The sequence below is a fragment of the Pelodiscus sinensis genome, chromosome 2 (assembly GCF_052426305.1).
Source record: "Pelodiscus sinensis isolate ZL-2025 chromosome 2, ASM5242630v1, whole genome shotgun sequence".
Classification (NCBI taxonomy): Eukaryota; Metazoa; Chordata; order Testudines; family Trionychidae; genus Pelodiscus; species Pelodiscus sinensis.
In genome coordinates this window covers 112,961,586-112,983,978 of record NC_143053.1, presented here as the reverse complement: position 1 = coordinate 112,983,978, position 22,393 = coordinate 112,961,586, and the positions used below count along the sequence as shown (strand labels likewise).

At 43.8% G+C, this 22,393-nt stretch overlaps 1 protein-coding gene across 5 annotated transcripts in view; it reads right to left on the bottom strand.

The window, feature by feature from the left end:
• MAK (male germ cell associated kinase) overlaps positions 1-10,360 on the bottom strand; it is a 55,394-nt gene extending 45,034 nt beyond the window's left edge. For 3 of the 5 annotated variants that reach the window (XM_075921268.2, XM_075921267.2, XM_075921266.2), the window contains exons 1-2: positions 10,156-10,360; positions 1,792-2,113 (exon numbers count right to left, since the gene is read on the bottom strand). In XM_075921268.2, the coding sequence (XP_075777383.1) occupies positions 1,792-1,892 (101 nt within the window). In that variant the 5' untranslated portion in view covers positions 1,893-2,113; positions 10,156-10,360. The remainder of the gene's footprint in view (positions 1-1,791; positions 2,114-10,155) is intronic. The other 2 variants (XM_075921265.2, XM_075921264.2) reach the window with 2 other exon arrangements.
• Positions 10,361-22,393: the final 12,033 nt, after the last annotated feature.

The following is a 22,393-nucleotide window of genomic DNA, read 5'->3' as shown; positions in this document are numbered from 1 at the left end:
AAGGTAGTGTGCGAGCCAGCCAATATCTCTGTTCATTCCATTCTGATAAGCATCAAACTTGTAAATGAAAGTTAAGTTCCAACCATTCCCTGTGTATTTGGCTTCTGGAATTGGCCTGAAACACCACAGTGACTTGGAGATCCATTAATGCAGTGGTCCCCAACCTTTACGGGCTCCCGGGCGCCCGGGGGCGGGGCCACACTCGCGCCGGGCGCCCAGGGGCGGGGCCGCCCGAGCCCCTTGTGCCATGGGCCCGGAGCTGGCGCTGCCGCCCGAGCTGCGTGCCTGGGGCCGGCACCGGCGCCGCGCGCCCCGGGGCTGGGGCCGCCCGACCGCCGCGCACCAGGCGCCGGTGTCGCGTGCCTGGGGCCGGCGCCTCCAGTGCGCCGGGGGTGGGGCCAGCCCGGGTTGTCGGCGGGCGCCTACAAATGCCCCGGCGGGCGCCATGGCGCCCGCGGGCACCGCATTGGGGACCACTGCATTAATGAGTGCCTGGGCAGGTTAAAGTTTTCTCCAACAAGTTTCTGTGTGTTGCCTTTTCGGATATCTGATTTGTGTCCATTAATTCTTTCCCATAGAGACTGTCCAGTTTGACCAATGTGTGGCAGTGACACACATCTACAAAAGCGATTTCATCACTGGACCCAACAACATCAGCTACTCATCAGTGCTCATTTAACTGCACATCCACTAATGTGATCTATGCCATCAAATGCCAGGAATGCCCCACTGCCATATATTGTACCCACAAAAGCTCATGATACCATCTACATGTTTTGTTAGTCTTTAAGGTGCTACTGACTATTCATTGTTCTTTAAGTTTATATAATTACAGACTAACTCGGCTACCTGTCTATAGCCATAATGGAAATTCAATATGTACACATGAGACGAATTTGGCGGGCACTTTAGATGTACCCAGAGAGAGTTTACACTGCATCCCTAGTTCGGACTAGGGATGCAAATGGAGATGACCGAAGTAATTAACGAAGCGGGGATTTAAATATCCCGCGCTTCATTAACATGATCTCGCCGGCGCGCTAGTTCGAATCACAGCTGACTCAAACCAGGAAGTGCGCGCCGGGACGCGTTAAGGGCTTTAGTCCGAACTAACGCGTCCCGGCACGCACTTCCTGGTTCGAGTCAGCTGTGATTCGAACTAGCGCGCCGGCGAGATCATGTTAATGAAGCACGGGATATTTAAATCCCCGCTTCGTTAACTACTTTGGTCGTCTCCATTTGCATCCCTAGTCCGAACTAGGGATGCAGTGTAGCCCTACCCTCATGGAGAAAAGCATATTGTAATCACCTTTTAATTTTTGACGTATACTACATGCAAGAATTTGGTTACTATGATATTCAAGGCTTTATGATATATTTGGTACAGTTATAATCACTGGTCCAGCATCTTTTCCTAAATTATTAACTGTAGGCCAAATTCTGCCATTTTACTTTTATTGGTTGAAAGATTACACTTATATTATTTTTTCTAATGGTACTTGAATAGAAAACACACAGATGATCAATTTAAAAAATATCACATTCTGGTTTTTTTCAGAGACCATATCCTTAGCTGGTGTAACTGAATTTACTTCCATGGAACCACAGTATTTTACACTACCTGAGAATGCGGCCTAAGGTCATCAAATCAGACATCTAAAAAAACCCACATAATCTTTGTTTCTTAAGATATTGGCTTACTTGAAAAATTGTCTTAATTATTTTCTTGCACATAAATAGCAGAGTATAAAAGAATAATAATCTTAACTATTTAAGAATACACTTACATACCTTTTGATAGCCACAAGTTCGCCTGACTCATTGCTCTTTCCCATGAGTACACTGCCATAGGTGCCATCCCCGAGTTGTTTCATGGTTGTATAACGGTTCATTTTATAAGATTAGGATTGCTGAAAGCCTTGAAAACTTTATTAGAGAACTTCTACACTCAATTTTAAGGCAATTTTTTGTTTTTCCAGAAGATTGTTATATCAGTAGGTTGTCTGCCATAATTTATTAAGACATTTGGTCTTCTTCCCAGAATTAGAGCCACTTTGAGATCCAAAAATAAAGTAACAAGGAAGAGAATAATGCAGCCATTCTTATATATAACCTTTAAAAAAAACAGATAAAAAAGGTGAATTTTAACAACGTATTCTAGGAAAATACAATATTCATATTTAACATTAATAAAGGCTCTTATTTTAATGTTTTCTCTGTATAATGGAACATGTCAGAATGGTCAGTTTTGTGCTGTATGGAATAAAGACACAGATCTTAATTGAATAATATTCTACAAACATCAGGCAACTTCCTACATCCATGTAGCTTTTCCTATAAAATTTAAGAATTCTCCCCAGGAGCTAAAATCCAGCATGAACATGGCCTCCCCGTGTTTGTTCTGCTGTTCAGAAGACATTTCCAACCCTGCAGCTGGTTAGCACAAAATTCTGTCTGAGGATGTGCTTACTTGAAACACAACTTTCGTATAAAAGCAGCAACATGTACCACCATTCAGTGGTACCTCAATCATCAGCAAGGAATCGTGCACTGGTGGTCACCATGCTAGCAGCACATGACCTATTCAGCAGTCTATTTTCATTCCCTGTGCACTGCCCCTCAACCAACTTGGCCCCAAAGAGTATAAAGTATTCATTTTGAAATGCAGCAACCTCTGTGATTAAATAAGACAAACACTTAATAGTGCATAGCAACACTACCCAGAAGATTTAGGGAAAAAAATAAGTTATCGTGGTAATTTTAAGTAGGCAAAAAACTTAAAGATTTCAAATCTTCAACCTGTTACATTATACTTCCAACTGAGATACGTAACTTTAGGCCCAAATTCTGCAACCCTTGCACTTACTCTTAGATTAACTATCATAAATAAGCCCATTAACTTCAATGGGATTACTCATGGTAGAAATATCTTATTGCTTAGTTTTAGTTATGCTTTAAAAATAGCTATTTTCAAAAAAGAAAAAAAACAAATTGCAAAGATTTATTTCAGAAAGCTCATTGAAGGCATGGTTATTTACACTTAGCATGTAAAACATCAGAAACTATATAACATATATATTAATCTACAGATATATTTTAGAGATTTGTGCATCTATCTGCCTGTGTGTCCATTTCTTCAAGAATTCCTCTTAACCAGCAAGAGCTAGGACTACCTAATTTGGTATCTAGCTTCTTCTTACCCTAACTTCAAGCAAGATCAGGGTTTGGTTGTGCCAGAAAAACAGGATATGCCTGGAATTAGATTGTTCTACATAACATGGAATGGGAGGGGGATGATTGGAGGGACAGCTATACTGCAGAGTAACCACAGGAGGATGGACTCAAGGAAGACAGTGGCTAGGTGGGGCCAAGGTTTGCCATCTTGCCAGCCATCAGTCCCCATTCCCCAAACTCCTCCAACTTGGTCCTCAGCCGCAGCATCGGACTGGAAAGGGGGGAAGCCATGCAGGTCCCATTGCTATGCCCTCCACCCCAGAAGCACTGCCAACGCTGGGCAGTGCAGCCCCAGTTCCCCTCCCTCCCAGTCAGGCCCAGGGAGCATCACCAGGGCCAGTCTGCATGACCCTTCCCTTCTTCCCCCAGATTGGTGTGGGGACCGCTAGCCTGTATGCCCCCCAGGTTCCTCCTGGACTGGGATCAGAGAGTGCTGGTGGGGTCAGCCTGTGTTACCTTCTCCCACCCACCATGGACCAAGACTGAGCAGCACCAGTGGGGCTGACTTGAGTAGCTCCCCCCACCCTGGGCTAGCCCCCGGGAAGAGGCCAGCAAGCAGGGCGTGCAGCCTCTCCCTCACCTTGGGGACAAGCCAGTGGGTGGAGTGCATGGCCTTCCTCCATCCCTGGCTGGCCTCCAGAAGAAGTCAGTAGGAAGGGTGAGCGATCCCCACTGGCCCAGGCTGCCCTTCCCCATCTCTGAATGCACCCATCCTTTCTCCTGAGCTCCCCCTCCTCCCAACCCCCTACTCTGACTCCTGCATCCCCCATCACCTGCCCTGAGCCTCTCCTCTCCTCTCAAACCTGATTCCAACACATACTTCCATCCTCAGCCATCTGTCCTGAACTGTGGTGGAGCAGGGGAGGAGAAGTGGGGGGGGGGGAAGGGTAGTTGCCCCCAGGCGCCATGCTAGGGGGAGGTGCCAATTTAGCTGCCAAAAGTATGTTGATAGCCGGACAGTGGCAGGAAGGATGGTGCCAGGACCCTGAGGGCACCAGCCAGACAGCAGAGGGAAGGACAGTGCTAGGACCCCACGGGTGTCAGACGCTTCTGCACTTGCAGGAAATAGAAACTGAGCGCAAAGCACCCAGTGGGGATGATGCATAGGGTGGGGGATCAGGCTGAGCATGAGCAGAATGCAGCTGGCGCACAAGCTCCCTCTGCGACTACAACCCCCACAATCCTCTTTACCGCCAGCTGGTCCAAGGCACCACCCATTGGGCCTCACCTGTAGCTCACCCGCCGAGAAACTGCAGCTACTGATTGGCCAGAGGGCACATCAGTCTGGCTGGAAGTGGAATGGCCCCATGCGCTGGAGGGAGCCCCACATGGCGGCGGGACAGGCAAGGAGGGGGTCCAGCTGAGGGTGGTTCTTTTTTTTTTTTTACTTACGTTTTTATTTTTGCTGACTTAGAAATAAATAACTTATACATCGTAACAAATGATTGGGGGGGGGGGGCGCACAAATTTTGCCTTTGCCCTCAGGCGCATAATACCCTCGTTATTTCACTGTTCAGAAAGGAGATTCAAACCTGGTATTCCTACTTACCAGGTGAGTACCCTATCCACCTGATTAAAGAGGGGCACAATCAGCACAGGGATGATACTTAAAATCCCCTCATGAATCCATCCTGAAAAACACCACTTTGGTTCAAGATTTTCACTTCCCCCCACTTTTGTTTCAATCAACACAATTTGCTGTAATTTACATGAATCCATGAAATGTTATAGTTGCCCTGAATCTGCATGATTAGCTAAAAAAGGTTTAAATGATAAATTTCATTCAGGTGTTTATGGTCACATATTTTTATTAAGTTTCTCTCCAAAGAAAAAGACACCCCCTGTAGCTGAGACAAAGATGGGAAATTAAAGCCTTAATTTCAATTTCAATGAGGCTCTGTGCAAGCACCAAGGCCTGTTTCCTAACCCAAAGAGGTTTTCTGTTTTTGCTGAATTGTCAGATAAGGCCCATATCCTGCAAACACATACACATCAGGATACTAGGACTCTTTCAAGAAAATTATTACTAACATACATTTGCAGGACTGGGCTTTATCTGATAAGGTAGGGACAAAACACTGTCAAATGCCAAAAGTAAACACACTCCAACATACATATTTCTTTCTAATATCTATCTGTAATGGTAATCTTAGCAAGGTAAGAAGCAATTCAAATACAAATGTTTTGGTTTTAATTTATAGTTGACTGTCCTATTTACCATGAGGTACTCCTGCTGGCACACATTCAATCTGCCCATACTGTCAGATACAAAAGGCTGAAATCAAATGATGCCAATCATCTCATCTCTTTCATATTTAGATGTAATAATGCCACTTCAGCATTACTGTGCTATGGAGCGTAAACTGCATTTTAAAATGTGAACAAAACTTTGTAATTTTGAAGTCTGCCTTATAGACAGCAAACTCATCCAACACAGGTTTTTTCTAGGATTTGATGCTCCAAGAGGCTGAGCACCCTTACCTCTAAACTGACTTTAGAATAAGGTTGAGTGAGGGTGTTCAGCGCTTCAAAATATCAAGTCCCAACTGCATGCAAAACAGTTGCTTTTAGTGCATGCACACAATTTATTTACAGGTGAAATAAAAATGCTACATTGAAAAGGCAAGCTATCCAATCTTACAAATATTTCTGAACGTTTGTTTGGCCTGAAAGATCTCTGAAATGGTAAGAGCTAGAAACATCAAATTTTTCATGGATACTACTGATTTCCCAACTTAAATAACTGAATTGGTTATATCTCAAAATCGTATCCCCTGGTTGCCCCAGAGCCCCAATTGGGCCTACTGATAATTCCGAAAGATTTCCGAAAGAGTAAGAGCAAGCAACACCAAATTTTGCACGGATACTACTGATTTCCTAACTTAAATCACTGGATTGCTTATATCTCTAAATCGGTTCCCCCAGAGCCTCAATTGGGCCCACTGATAATTATCTTTTAGTAGTGCCTATCATAAGCATTTGCTGAACTCTTCTGTTAAGCATATCACAAACTGCAACTATGAAATCTTAGAGGATAAAGCATGTGAGCACCTGCAGCACCATTAAGGGAAAGCCCATGGGGGAGAGGCTGCAGTGGGAAAGCGAATCAGCAACCTCCCCTATACTAGGGCACCAGCAGGTCTCCAGGACAGACGCAAATGTGGCTGATGCTGGCTGGAGTCTAGCCTTGCTAACCGTGGCTGGGAGAAGCCTCCAACTATCACAGCCTCTCAACATCTTCACGCAGCCGGACTTCAACTGAATCCCTTCTGGAAATTAAAGTTGCTTCCCTCCCCCCACACCCAAATGAGCCATCCCACCACTTGCCCTCCTTTGAGCTGCATGTGTTCTCCTGGCAGGGCTGTGTACATTATCAGCAAGTGCCATAGGCATTATGCACTTTGCAAGATTCAGCTCACAGTACAAAGAAGAGGTGGGTAGGAGGACAAGGTTTTGAGCACCGTGGAACCTGAGGAGGACACAGTTCACTCACAACAGCCTGTTCTCATTAGAACAGGTATGTTCAGGTGGTGTGTGTTCTGATCATCTAGATATCACTCATTGCACCTGGTCTGAAGGTGTTTCACTTTGTCTGATCAATGCAACTGGTCCAGCTGCCACTAGGAAATCCATTCAGGTTGTCCCATGGAGCATGCACTGAAGGCGCTCGGAGAGTGGCTATTTGGGGAGCAGTAATTTGCTGCTGCTGTAGAGCACAGGAGACATCCCCTCCATTTCTCAGGGCTTCTGGCAAGGAAGCTGAAGCATTAGTTTGCATAGAGTCTTTAAGGGAAGATGGGCCTTCCTGATTTGTGGGGATTGAGAAAAGAGACCCTATGGGATTTGTCGTTTTGTAAGCACACTAGCTATGTTAATTTCTTAAAGTAATATATCAATAAAAGTATTGCCAATACAATATGCTATGTTAATGTAATTGACGTAGTTCATTTATCACAGCTTTTACTATATTTTCCCCGGGGTGATGCCAGGTGGTTTTATATAATACTAGCAAAAATACAACGTTCCAGTATAGACATTTGTACACAACAATATATATTTCACATAAAATATACCCAACTGATGTTCTCATTATTGGGCTTTCCTTTCTGTAAAGGAAAAACAGATATCCTAGTGATCCCTATTTATAACTTAAATTGATCTCCAACATTTTAAATGATTGTTACTAAGTCAAATGCACACTAAACAAAAAATAAATGCTACACATGCTAAACTAGCAGAACTAATTCTTTCCCCTGCGCAAATATCTGTCTTTGCAAGTTTAGAGCCCCAATCCTGTCTTGCCTCTGGAATCAAAACAAGTGATTGGGTAGTATAAGAAAAGTAGGGTCAGGCCCCTGGTAGCAGCAGGAGTATCTATCCTGAACCCTTTGAAGTTAATGCAAGTTTTGTTGTTAGTTAAGCAGGATCAGGCTCATTCATTGTTTTGCACAACCTCATGTCCTGAATCCTATACAGCTCTGTGAAATAAATATTCCACTACATTGTGGAGCATCACCTTTAGTACCTACCTGAAAGAAGAAAGCCTATTGTAAACAGCAGATTGTTTCTTATTCAGAGTGACACACTGTCTATAATCTCTTCATATAGGATTAAGGAAGGATTAAAACAGAGGACAAATAGAGGACAAACGGCAATATCTTAGAAGACACAAATAGTCTGCCTACACTTGCAGAATTCTTCATAAGCACATTTTCAAATTTGTAACAATTTTGTTTTATTAATTATTATTTGATTTAAGCAATAGTAACAGCCAATAATGCCATCTTGGATTTTAAAATGTTTATTATTTGAGAAAATTAAATGGGAAACAACAAATAACTAAAGTCCCTGAAGTACACTTATAGTGCATTTCCAAGGAACAGATTCAATAGCTGCCTGCAAGAAAAGACAAGCTATTCAAGCCATAAAATATAGTAAATTACAAGCAGATTAGAAAATACTATCCAGTAAGGAGCCTAAAGCAGATAAATAAAACAGAGCCCAAATTCTGCCAATCCTATTTACACTGATCATTAAAATCAATGGTACTAATCAAGATGAGTAAAACTGGCAGAATTAGACCCCAAATTATCCTGTTCTATAAATGCTTTATTAAGAAAGCGGTAGCAATATTTAAAAAAACAAAAATAAAACAAATTTTAAGAAAGCCTGTGTCACGGAAAGACATCTGTGTATTTAGTATACATTTTAATTACAACGGATACTAACCAAGTTCTAAGATGTGTATCCACATTTCCTTTGACAGACTGTAAACCCCTTACTCACATTGTTGAATCTCATAAGGGACCAGCATGTAAAGCTCAATTCTGGCAGCCGTACTCTTCTATTGGAGTACAGGAACTGATGAGAGTAACTCCATACGAACATTAGTAAAGAATTCACATTCCGGACCATAGTATAAGAATATTTGTTCTTATACATATAATAATGAGATTAATTAACTTGTTTTTAAAAAGATTTGGTACACAGTTTCATTTTTATATTCATGTCTGCCAGCAGAATACATATTTTCCCCTTTAGAATTAAGCCGCATGCTCATCTTGAAATTGAGGCCACAACTCTCACTTATTCAAGATGTGAAACTCAAGATTTCCTTAGAAGTTTTATCTTAGTTCTCACAGATAAAAATCAGACTCACCTCATTAATACTGATCATTTCAACATTATCAGGGCTTGGGCCTACTCTCATGGAAGCAGAACTGGGCTCCTGGTATGTTGTATCTTTATCTGAACAGAATTAGAACTTGGCCCCAATTCTCTTTTCACATACTCTAAAAGCAGGATCAACTCCACTGGCATAAAGTACAGTAAGGAAGTGAAGAATCAGGCCCTTTGATAAACAATACAAGGATGACAAGGAGTCTGGTGAAACTTTAAAGACGCACAAATGTATTAGGGTATTAGAGCATAAGCTTTCATGAGCTACACACAGCTGAGAAAGTGAGTTGTAGCTCACAAAAGCTTTTAGCGAATACCTTAATAAATGTATTAGTCTTTAAAGTGTCCCAGACTCCTTATTTCTGCTGAAACAGACTACCTCTCTGAAACCTAATACAAGTATGGGTTGCAGAAGCGATCATCATTCTATTTAGAGTTTACAGTCATTACTCAAACAAAATTCCCACTGACTTTTACAGCCGGCAATGGAAGGGGTATTGTCTGAGAGGAAGGACTGCAGTCTGAGGGATGTGTGTGTGGGGGGGGGGGGATGTGGGGGGGAAGAGGGGGAGGTATTCTTGCTTTGACTTTTCAGAGCTTTAAGAAGAGTTGACTGACACTGAGAGGCTGTGGCGGCTTTATTAGTTGAGTGGCGGACAAAACAGTCATAGAACATGCAAGGCGCATCACATTCATATGCAAGCAGTAGACTTCCTTTTAGGACTAACTTTAGGGAAATTGTTTACACCGTCTCCCTAACCGGGGATGCTCTGCCTGCGCGATTCAAACGAGGCATTTCATGCCCGGCTCGGACATGTGGAGGGGCTTGCCCGGAGTCAAACAGCCACGGCGGGAGTCTGGCGAGTCCAGGCTGTGTGAGGTTAGCAAGCGAGCAAACGGCAGCACCGCTCTTTTTAAAGCGGGCAAGTCAGGCTGCACCACGGGGTCGGGGCACAGTCAGACAGACACATGCACTCTGGGGGGCGGGAAATAATTTCTCCTCCGATTCGCCCCACAACCCACCTCCCCCGGGACAAAACACAACACAACCAGCTGGAGGTGACAAGCCGGTCCCTGCTACCCCTAGCCAGCCAGTCCCTGCCCCCAGCGCCCTCCTGCCCCCGCTCTGCCCCCCAGCGCCCTCCTGCCCCCGCTCTGCCCCCCAGCGCCCTCTTGTCCCCCCAGCCCCCGCCCCAGCCCCCCGCATGCTCCCAAGCCCCATGTCCCCCCGCCCCCACTCACTGCTGCGCTCCTGGCCGCTGGTGTCGGAGCCGCCCCCTTCGGGCCCCTGCGGCGCGCGGCGCATCCCGACCTCGAACGGCCAAGCGGCGCCTCTGCCCCGAGCGCCTCCTGCGCGGGCGAGGTGGGACTCGGCGTCTCCTAGGCGACGCCGGGGGACGCGTGGGGCGGGGCAAGGAGAAGAGAACCCGCCACCGCTTCCGGCCGGAGGGCTGACCACGTGACGCGGCAGGGCGTAGTAGTCAGGCTGCAGCACCTGGCGAGTGTGCGCGTGCGGTCATCCTGCAGGTCTGCGCCCCCAGCTGGACACCTGCTCTTTGCAAGGGCCGCCCTGCAGGGGGCGTTTTGCTACTTTGCAGCCTGGGAGGTTGCTGCCGTTTCTCTGCCTAGTTTTTTCTATGGTGAGAGGCGGTGGGCTGCGGTAGCCAGCTAGGAGCTCAGTGGTGGGGGAAGAAAGCCCATCTCTGGGACCGGTTTCCTTTACCACATGGGGGGGGGAGGCTGTGAGACTAAGAGCCAAGCCTGTAGTTCCGCTACGAGATTTTTTTTTTGTTTCAGAATAAGGAACTCAAGTCCATAGACTGCAGGGCAGAAACCTCAAACCCACTTCTGACTCTTGCTGCACCTTAATCTTGCAGGCTGCAACTCAGAAGAGCTCTCACTCCACTCCCAGAAAGCACTGGATAAGCACTTAAGGGATCTTAAGCAGTAAAGGTGATTTCCTGCATTGGGGTGTCTTTCAAGAGAAATGTTCCTCCAGCACCAACACCTGTTTAGGAGACTTTCATATCTGGGGCTGGCTCCTACTGGGAGAGTTCAAATGGGGAACTTTAAGGGTTTGATGATTAGGGAAGGCACTAATCACAAACAAGTCTCACTGCTGTCAATAAGAGTGACAGATGCTCAGCATCAGGCCATTACCTTGTTAGTTTTCCTTACACAAGGCTTGCTCCTACTCCCATTAATTTGCACAGCGCTGTAACTGTTTCTATGTAGGTAGTACTGCAGATTCAGAATTCTAGCAGGCTGCTAGTGAAGCTGCAATTTTTGAGAGATTGATACAGTAGTATGTTACAAAAACCAAAAATGCATACAGAATCTACTTTTACTTATTGTATTGAGAGCAGTCATAGCTAGGAGCCTGACTGGATGAGGTATTGTGAGAGACTGCATACATGAAAAATGATTTACTATAACTGTTGTTTCTATCTAAATTATATTAAAGTGCACAGTTGCTCTTTGTGTCTAGAAAAACAGTAGAAATCAGCAGGAAGTGAACTTGCTTGCTGCTTTACAGGATTAGGTCGAGAAAGTCAGATCCTGCTTGTTTTGGTGACACAAGAAGTGCTGTTAACTTAAATGGGACCACCACCATAATCTAGTTGAGCAATACATATTCATCACTAAATTTGTAACATGAGACAGTACAAATTGCTAACACTTCTGATAAGTAGAAGGTGAAATAAGCACTAGCTAGAATTTTCACTTTCTCACTCTCTGTTTTAGGCAAATAAGATTTTAACTATAGGCAGTCCCCGGGTTACGTACAAGATAGGGACTGTAGGTTTGTTCTTAAGTAAGTCGGAACTGGCGTCCAGATTCAGCCGCTGTTGAAACTGACCAGCGGGTGACTACAGGAAGCCCGAGGCAGAGCTGCTCTGCCCCGGGCTTCCTGGAATCAGCCGCTGATCAGTTTCAACAGCGGCTGAATCTGGACGCCTGGGACAGAGCAGCTGGGGCGTTGCCTGGTAGGTCCCCCCAGCGCCGCACCTCGGCGCTGCGGGGACCAACCCAGCAGCACCCCAGGTGTTCCCAAGTCAGCTGCTGCTGAAACTGATCAGCAGCTGATTCCAGGAAGCCCGAGGCAGAGCAGCTGGGGTGCTGCCGGGTTGGTCCAGTAGCGCCGAGGAGCGGCGCTGCAGGACCAACCCGGCAGCACCCCAGCTGCTCTGCCCCAGGCGTTGGTGTGAAAAGCCTGGTCTGCTAGGGGGGGGGCGCACTAGCTGCGCCTCCCCCCCAGCAGACCAGGGAGACGCGGAGCAAAGCTGCGGAGGACGCGTGCGGCGGGCGGCAGGACCGCGGCGCGTCTCGGCAGTCCCGCCGCCCGCATCCTCCGTGGCTTTGCTCTGCGTCTCCCTGGTCTGCTGGGGTGGCCCCCCAACAGACCAGGGAGATGCGGAGCGGCTTTTCTTGCCGCGGAGGACGCGGGCGGCGAGACCGCACAGACGCACCGCGGTCCCGCCGCCCGCGTCCTTCGCTGCGAGAAAATCCTGGTCTGCTGGGGGGGGGCGCACTAGCTGAGCCCCCACACCCCAGCAGACCAGGGAGACGTGGAGCAAAGCCGCGGAGGACGCGGGCGGCAGGGATCGCGGCGTGTCTGGGCGGTCCCGCCGCCCGCGTCCTCCGTGGCGAGAAAAGTCCCGTTTGTATGTGGGGATCCAACGTAGTAACTCGGGGACTGCCTGTATTCAAATCCAAACCAAAAAAGACACTGTGAACTACAACTTATTCTAATTCTGCATTATATCACTAGACCAAGCATAAAAAGGAGTACTATCCATGTACTACCAACTGTCACTAGTTAAATGTCAAAACACAGATGAGGATAAGTATCTCAGTTTTACAAAGAGCAATGGAAGCAGAGGACCAGAATTCGTCATCAAATGTGACTTTACCCAAGGACTTTACCCTTTGAGGGCCTCTGATAATGATTGTTTTGAATTATAATTTAGGTATACTGATTCCTTAGTCTGTACCCAGAACATTAGGCTATTTCTCATGGGCTACGTCTAGACTACATCCCTTTTTCGTAAAAGGGATGTAATTAGACGTATCGCAATTGCTAATGAAGCGGGGATTTAAATCTCCCCCGCTTCATTAGCATAAAAATGGCTGCTGCTTTTTTCCACACGGAGCTTTGTCAGAAAAAAGTGCCAGTCTAGACGCGGATCTTGCGGAAAATAAAGCCTTTTCCGAAAGATCCCTTATCCCTCTATGAAATTTTCTGCAAGATCAGCGTCTAGACTGGCGCTTTTTTCCGACAAAGCTCCATGTGGAAAAAAAGTGGCAGCCATTTTTATGCTAAGGAAGCGGGGGAGATTTAAATCCCCGCTTCATTAGCAATTGCGATACATCTAATTTACTTCCCTTTTCCGAAAAAGGGATGTAGTCTAGGGCTACGTCTACACTGGCCCCTTTTCCGGAAGGGGCATGTAAATTTCATGAGTCGTCGTAGGGAAATCCGCGGGGGATTTAAATATCCCCCGCGGCATTTAAATAAAAATGTCCGCCGCTTTTTTCCGGCTTTTAAAAAAGCCAGAAAAGAACGTCTAGACTGGCCCCGATCCTCCGGAAAAAGCGCCCTTTTCCGGAGGCTCTTATTCCTACTTTGAATAATTCCTACTTACTCCTACTTTGAAGTAGGAATAAGAGCCTCCGGAAAAGGGCGCTTTTTCCGGAGGATCGGGGCCAGTCTAGACGCTCTTTTCCGGCTTTTTTAAAAGCCGGAAAAAAGCGGCGGACATTTTTATTTAAATGCCGCGGGGGATATTTAAATCCCCCGCGGATTTCCCTACGACGACTCATGAAATTTACATGCCCCTTCCGGAAAAGGGGCCAGTGTAGTCGTAGCCCTAGATGTAGCCATAGTGTCTGTAATTGTGGCTAGGGATGTTAAAATGTGTGTAATTAAGTAACTGTAACCTCTGAAAATTTCAGTGGTTACATGCAGGGCAGCAGCTGGCCCTCACGGAGTCAGTGTGCATGGGGAACCAGCTTTTAAGCCATTTCCCAGCAAGTACCATGATCCTGTGTGTAACTCTGACTGTTAACGGATGAGTCCAGGCTCATTAGTTAACCGTTTACAAGGTTACACGTTCAAATCTGTACTTGTGGCCCATATGTGAAGAACATTTTCACATAAAGTTTGCATAATTATGGCCTCAATTTATTAAACATCTGGCAACGTAAATTACTTATTTGAAAATTCCTTTACAGGTAATTTATTTTAATTCATCCTGCTCCTCTAACATGAAAAACATACATTTGGGGTCTCATCTCACAGAAGTCAACGCAAGTAATAGTGGGACTATTCACCTGACTAATTGAGTGTTTGCAAGACTGTGCCCTCACCTTCAGTAATACTTTTAAAAGTTTGCAGCTGCCATTACCAAGGCTTTGAAGCTTTTTCCTTTGTTAAACTACTGCAATGTATGGATCTGGTCACTGGGAGACGTAATTTTCCATCTCTACTGTATGTCTAGTCTTTGTCCTGTGTTTTTCATTTTATAGCACAGATTACAATCAACCCCTTTTCTTTAAGTGTTTTACACAAATTTGCATTTTAATCATCAGGTGTTTCTAAAATAGGCAGAACTGTAGATAGACGTATTTCAATGAAAAAATCAGGTGCTCCGTTTTTACCAATGGCATGAATAATCTCTGCTCATTTATAACAGGATCTATTTGTATGTTTACTATGAGAAAATTCTATCAAAAGAATAATGTAAAAGGATTTGAGTATTATGAAAGAGGTTTACTTGTAGTTATATCAAATTACAAGAAAATAATGTGCAAGCCAATATCTTTCTGTTGGGATGTGAGCTTTTGTTTCATAGCACTGATCCATAGTATATCTGACCTAGTGTCAAAAAGTTAAGATTGTATCACTCAAAGATAGATGCAGGCAAGCATATTGTTCTAAAAGTGAATGTTAGTATGATAGTTGCATATTTAAAAACCTATGAAGACCAGAACCCCCCACCTGGCATAAGTATGTAAAATTTTTTAATCTTGGACATCTCCCCAGCAGAGGAGTAATATGCTCTGTAAGCAAAGCAATACTTTTCCTACAGTGGAGTTGATAACATAAAAAAGCAGCAAATATAGATTTCATAAAAGTATTGAGTGTACCATGCCTATCACACACAAGTTCCACACATGAGGCCCCTAGGAGGTCATTTTTTTCTTTCTTCTCTCTCTTTTACTTCTGAGAGATATTTTTACACTTTTTTTCCCAGTCACATCACTGAGGAGAGAAAGGAAGTGAGATGTTTTAAAACTTTCAAAGTAAAGAGGTTCCAGTCCTTTCCATGCAGTTGAAAGATTACAAAGCTGGGGAAATTACCATTCCTTTACTTGTGCAGACAGATTAGGAGCACTCAGTAAGAAGTTGTTTTAATTATAAATATTTTTGTTTTCATTCATTAACAAGATTGGTAACCTTTTGATAGGTGTAAATGGTGCTGACAGATTAATTGATTCCACATCAAGCCAACCATGCAGAACATTTGCTAAAACGTTTGTTTTCTAAAACCACAGGATGGTTTGCTGAACCTAGAAGTAAACTGCATCTTTTTCTTAAAACGGAATATGCCTGTTCCTTTGATTGACTAAGAGAACAATAAAAATGGCATATTAGTAAAAACAGGTTCAAAAAGCAAGGTGAGGGATAAGACAATAACTTCCAAGTTAAAAATATACTAACTTCCAAATTGCTAATATCTGCACAATGACAAATTTAGGCCCTAATGTAGCCAAACATATGCTAAAATCCATTCTCATTTAGATAAGCACTTAAGCATATGGCTTAAATTGAAGATGAGTCTCATTGACTTCAATGAGATTTAAGCAAATGATTAAAATTAAGCACTTGCTGCTGAATAGGAAAGGTATCTGATTTTAGCTGGGCCAATGAAAGTCCTACAAGTATGCTGTGGTCATATGGGTAAAAGCCAGCCCACTTCTAATCTTTCCTCTGTAATTTTTGTTTAAACAAATAGCTATACTTATCACTAAAGCAGAGCTACTAAACTTTGGAAGCCTCAGGGGCCACAATGATATTCAAAGCAAATGCCTAGGGCCTCAACTTTGGGAGGGCCACACAAAGATATATTGACATTGGAAATGGTTCAGAAAAGGGCAACAAAACTGATTAGGGGTTTGGAATGGGTCCCATATGAAGAGAGATTAAAAAGACTTGAACTTTTCAGCTTAGAAAAGTGGAGACTAAGGGGGGATAAGATAGAGGTATATAAAATCATGACTGATATGGAAAAAGTGAATAAGGAAAAGTTATTTACTTATTCCTACAATAAAAGCACCAGGGGTCACCAACTGAAATGAATAGGCAGCAGGTTTAAAACAAACAAAAGGAAGTTTTTCTTCACTCAGTGCACTGTCAACCTGTGGAACTCCTTGCAAGAAGATGTGGTGAATAATCTCTGCTCATTTATTCTAGCCTATTAAAGGCTAGAACTTTAATAGGGTTCTAAAAAGAGCTAGATAGATTCATGGAGGTTAGGTCCATCAGTGACTATTAGCCAGGATGGATAGGAATGATGTCCATAGCTTCTGTTTCTCTGGGGTGGATGACAGGGGGAGGGATCATGCAAGGATTCCCTGTTGTGTTCCCTCCCTCTGGGGCATCTGGTATTGGCCACTGTCAGCAGACAGGATACTGGGCTAGATGGATCCTTGGTCTGACCCAGCTTGGCCATTTTTATGTTCTAACTTAAGTGTGGTTGCATATGCATGCAAATATATATGCAAATATATCCAAATAGCTTCTTTCACACTGATGGGCATGAATACAAAGATTAAGGCAAGACTACACAACCCACTAGCCCTATTTAAGTCAGTTCTGCTGATATTAATAAAATGCAATATTTACCCGATTTCCACCCATAAGACAGCACTTTTAATGAGCAATGACTGTCCAGGTATTTAATTACTAAAACGCATATCAATAGAAGACCATTATATTGACTACTTTTTTGTTTTGGCTCCCACCTGCGGGCTATGCGTTGACCCATGTAAACCCAAACCACATCGTGGGCCACAGGCCGCATATGGCCCACAGGCTGTGTGTTGAGTAGCCCTGCATTAAAGGATTCTTTTCAATAAGCTGTAGGGTCCTGTTCCTCATTGTATTTCAGCAATGCTGTAATTCTACTCATCTCAATGCTATACAGGCAGTCCCCGAGTTACGCGGATCCGACTTATGTCGGATCCGCAGTTACGAACGGCGCCCTCTCCCTGGTCTCCAGCAGACCAGGGAGAGGAAGCAAAGCGGCGGAACACGCGGGCAGCGGACAGCCCAGACGCGTCTGGGCTGTCCGCTGCTCGCGTGCTCTGCGGCTTTGCTCTGCTTTGCTCCCCGTCTCCCTGGTCTGTAGACCAGGGAGACGGGGAGCAAAGCAGAGCAAAGCCGCAGAGCCCGAGGGCAGCAGGACAGCCACGGCGCGTCTGGGTTGTCCCGCTGCCCCCGTGCTCCGCGGCTTTGCTCCGGACGCCTGTGGTACAGCAGCTGGGGCGCTGCCTGTTGGTCCCGTAGCGCCGCTCTGGGCACTACTGGACCATCCCGGCAGCACCCCAGCTGCTCTGCCCCAGGCGTTCTGATTCAGCCACTGCTGGTCAGTTTCAGCAGCGGCTGAATCAGGACACCTGGGACAGAGCAGCTTGGGTGCTGCTGGGTTGGTCCAGTAGCGCTGAGGAGCGGCCGCGCTACTGGACCAACCCAGCAGCACCCCAGCTGCTCTGCCCCAGGCATCCCCAAATCAGCCGCTGCTGAAACTGACCAGTGGCTGACTACAGGAAGCCCCTGCCCCGGGCTTCCTGGAATCAGCCGCTGATCAGTTTCAGCAGCAGCTGACTTGGGGATGCCTGGGGTTCTTAAGTTGAATCTGTATGTAAGTCAGAACTGGCGTCCAGATTCCGCCGCTGTTGAAACTGATCAGTTTCAGCAGGAGCGGCTGAATCTGGACGCCAGTTCCGACTTACATACAGATTCAACTTAAGAACAAACCTACAGTCCCTATCTTGTACGTAACCCGGGGACTGCCTGTAATTCCATCTCACTCAATTTATACCAGTGAGAAAGCAGAATCAGGCCCTTAATCAGGATAAGATATTTTTATTTTGCTCATTTGTTTAAATAAAAAGAAAGGAAAATAAACAGCAAGGAAACCACAATAAAGAGCCCCCTGGCAGATTGCTTATCATCAACACCATGCAATATCCTGACTACAAGATGGATATCAGGCACAATGACTGAATCAGCAGCTTCATGCCTCTTTAAGCATATTTCTCCCCACTCCCTCTTTCTCATTAAGATAAAAATTCTCATGGAAAGGTAACCTTTTAAAATCTTACCTTGCTGGCTAATCTGTGATTATTTGGGGACTTGAAATACATATAATAGGCTGAATGCATTATTTAGGTTTTAGGGGAATCTTTTTTTTTAAAAGAAAGGATAGTTTGTGTATTGGTAAAGATTGTAGGACTGGGAGTTAGAAAAATCTGAGTTTTAGTCTTAACTGTCTCTGACTCTGCTGCTGTAGAGCTAAAAAACTCAATGTAAAGTCCTTACAGAACTTTATAAATTCTCTGCCTTTGACCCCTTTAGAGTTGGGCCAAGGTAGTTGATTTGTGTCACAAAGTTTAAATCTCCCACAGACCTCCCTCCCTCCCCCCACATTAATGTTAAATGGCTGATTTATGTGTATTCTTTCTAGTTTTAGATATAATTTATGAAACCCGGCATGAAGACCCATAGATATTTTTGTTGAGGGTTTATAAATGAGCAACTAAAGATTTCAAATTAGGTTTCAAAGATTTCCAATTATGAGAGGTCGATCAGTTTGAACAAGGGGAGCCATGTTCTTATTGCATTGTCTGTTGTGCACATATACGTCCAAATTAAATTTGAGTGTGTTTGTAGAATGTGCACTGGGGGTTCCAAGCACACTATAGAGAGGGTGTTAAAGAAGAGTGGAGCTGGCCAGACTGCTGATCAGGGACTGATCGTCTTTTAACTGGAATCAACAGAAGTTTTGCCACTGATATTACAGGCAACAGAATCTGTCTCGTACTTAATTATTGGAAATCCTTACTCTGTTTTAAAAAGTCAAATTTTAAAATCAGGTGCAATTGAGTGTTTTGTGATTCTTTAATACCCAACAGGGACCCCAAGAAAATACAATAGCATTGTTTTTACTGGTATATAGCTGCAGCTTTTGATGTATTGTGTGTGACATTACAAACGTACCTCAGATGCGACCTTGAAATTATTTCCCAAGCATATATACACCAGATGTGTCACTGATAGCTTTGTTAGTCATTCACTGTTGACTACTCAATTCTGATTCAGCAAAATTTTGGTTTAACGTTACTTAAGCCCATGTCAGAACCAAAATAGACAGTCTGGTTTCCTGACTGGCTGTCATAGAAATTTCCTCAAGCTTTTTGTATCTGAAGTGCAATGGTCTAATAAAACATTTAACACATGCATAGGAATAAGTGCCATTCTCAGTATTCCAGACCTCCTAATAAAATGTAAATTAAGGAACTATCAAATTGCAGGCTGCTAAATGGCAGAGAAATTTCATGAGTGCCAGTATACAAATGATAGAAGTCTAAATACTAAGATGGATGAACTTGAGAGCCTGGTATTAAATAAGGATATTTATATATCATAGAAGCTTAGTGGAACGATAATAATCAGTGCAATCTGGTAATACTAGGGTACAAAATATATAGGAGTGACAGAATAGGTCAGGAGGGTTGGGGATTGGCTCTATATGTGAAAGAAATCAAAGAGTCAATTATAGTACAAATCTTAAATGAACCACACTGTACCATGGAATAACTATAGATAATTCCACGCTGTAATAAGAAGAATATATCTGTAGGGATATACTATGAATCATTGACCAGGATGGTGATAGTGACTATGAAATGCTCAGGGAGATTAGAGAGGCTAGTAAAATGAAAGCTCTATAATAATGGGTGATTTCAGTTATCCCCATGTTGACTGGTTACATATCACCTTTTGATGGAATGCATAGGTAAAGTTTCTTGACAACATAAATGACAACTTCTTGGAACAGCTGGTCCTGGAACCCACAAGAGAAGAGGCAATTCTTAATTTAGTCCTAAATGGAGCATTGGATTGGGTCCAAGATGGGTATGTAGCTGAACCACTTGGTAATAGTAATAGTATAATTAAATTTAACATCCCTGGGCAAGTCAGAGGAAACAACAAAAGAAGCCCACCACAGTAGTACTGAACTTCAGGCCAGGTCTACGCTGCAGTGGGAAAGTCAGCTTAAAGTATGCAACTCCAGATATGTAAATAATGTAGCTGGACTCAATGTACCTTACGCTGAGCTTGGCACCATCTCTATAGCGAGTGGTTGATAGGAGATATGCTCCCATCCACTTCTCTTACTTCTCGCAACTATGAGGAATACCCGCGCTGACAGGAGTAACCTCCAATTTAGTGGATTTTTACTAGACCCACTAAATCTAACCCCAGAAGATCAATCACCAAAGCATTCATCCTCCAGTAAGTGGAGATACGGCCTCAGAAAGGGGAACTATGCAAAAATGAGGAAGCTAGGTAAAGAGAAATGAAAAGGCCCAGTTCTAAAAGTGAAATGCTGGCAAGCTGCACAGAAAGTTTTAAAAACAATAAAATAGTGATTTAAATTATATGTACCCGAAATAAATAACATGGGAAGAGGACCAAAAAACTACCAACATGGCTAAACAACAAAGAAAATAAGCAATTACAGGCAAAAAGGCATCTTTTAAAAACTGTAAGTTAAGTCCTACAAAGAAAAATAGAAAGGAACATAAAACACAGCAAAGTAAGTCAAGTGTAAAAACGTAATTTGGAAGCCAAAAATAAAATAAAATGTGAAGAGTAACTAGTTAAAGACTCAAAAACTAACAGCAATTTTTTAAAAATACACCAGCAGCAGAAATCCATCTAAATAGCCAGTGGGGCCTCTATACCAAAGGGCTACGTCTAGACTGGCATGATTTTCTGCAAATGCTTTTAATGGAAACATTTTTCCGTTAAAAGCATTTGCGGAAAAGAGTATCTAGATTGGCACGGACGCTTTTCCGCAAAAGCACTTTTTGCAGAAAAGTGTCCGTGCTGATCTAGATGCGGTTTTGCACAAGAAAGCCCTGTTTGCCATTTTCTCCATCGTGGCTTTTTTGCGCAAAACAGTTTTTAGCTGTCTACACTGGCCCTCTCATACAAAAACATTTCCGGAAAAGGGCTTTTGCCCAAACAGGAACGTCAAAGCATTTCCTCAAGAAGCACTGATTTCGGACAGTAGAATGTCAGTGCTTTTGCGGAAAAACTTGCCAGTTTAGACGCAGCCAGGGTGTGCAATAATTTTCAGTAGCAGCCCTACTATCCTAGGTGCTTTTCAAACATATAGAAAAACACAGTGCCTGGTTAAAAATTCATTTAAGAAAACAAGCAATTGCTGAATAGTGTGGAGTGAAGAACACAATTAAAATGTGTCTTTAATGTGCACAAAATGTACATTGTTTTATATAAACACAAAACTCACCTACAAACCCCCAACATCCATTATTCTAGCCATTTAAACTATGTTTCACATTGTAACATTTTCTATTCCTTTTTCACTTTGTAAATTTATTTTTTACCCTTTTTACTCTGGGTTTTTGATGCATACTGTAAAATACATAACATTGTTGAAATAATGTTGCAAGAGATTTGAAATTTCCTGACTTCTTTGCATAGGATTTTGCAACCTTAATGCTGCTTTAGCCCTAGTTCTTAAATATAAGAATAATGACATTTTAAATTTCAAAGAAGTGATAAATAAAGGAAAGGTACATTATGCAGAAGTTCTCTATAGTCAGGTTTTGATTCTGTAGAAAAAAAACATATGGAGAGAAGGCTATATGAATGCAATTGTCTATGTAGGTTCAGGTTGTTACAGCCATATAGTACTTATTAAACATATGGATGCAGCACTGATACCAAGAGGAGGGTTTCTTGCAGTTCTAGGGCAGTGTATGGTCCTTCTATGTCTGCTCTTAAAAAAAAAAAAAAAAGACATTTGCTTACCTGTTCTGTTTAGCTCCTTATTCACAGTCTGCTTCTCCTAACCTCCCTTCCATTGTCTTTCCACTTATCTTATCATAGCCCGGGGGTGGGTAATAATTTTTTACTGGCAACCACTTCAGAAATTTTTGAAATAGTCTCAGGTGGAAGGGGCGGGGCCAGGATACTTCCCTGTAGCCCCACCCACAGACCATGATTGGTCTGTCAGTGAGGGAGCACGTGAAGTTTTTGCCCCCTTCCAAAGGTTCCCCCTAAGCACCCATGCCCCTGGCAGTGGGAGGTGACTTCACCAGCTTCCCCTTATGCTCCAGGCCAATCAGGGATGTGGGGGCAATGGAACGTGGGAAGTCT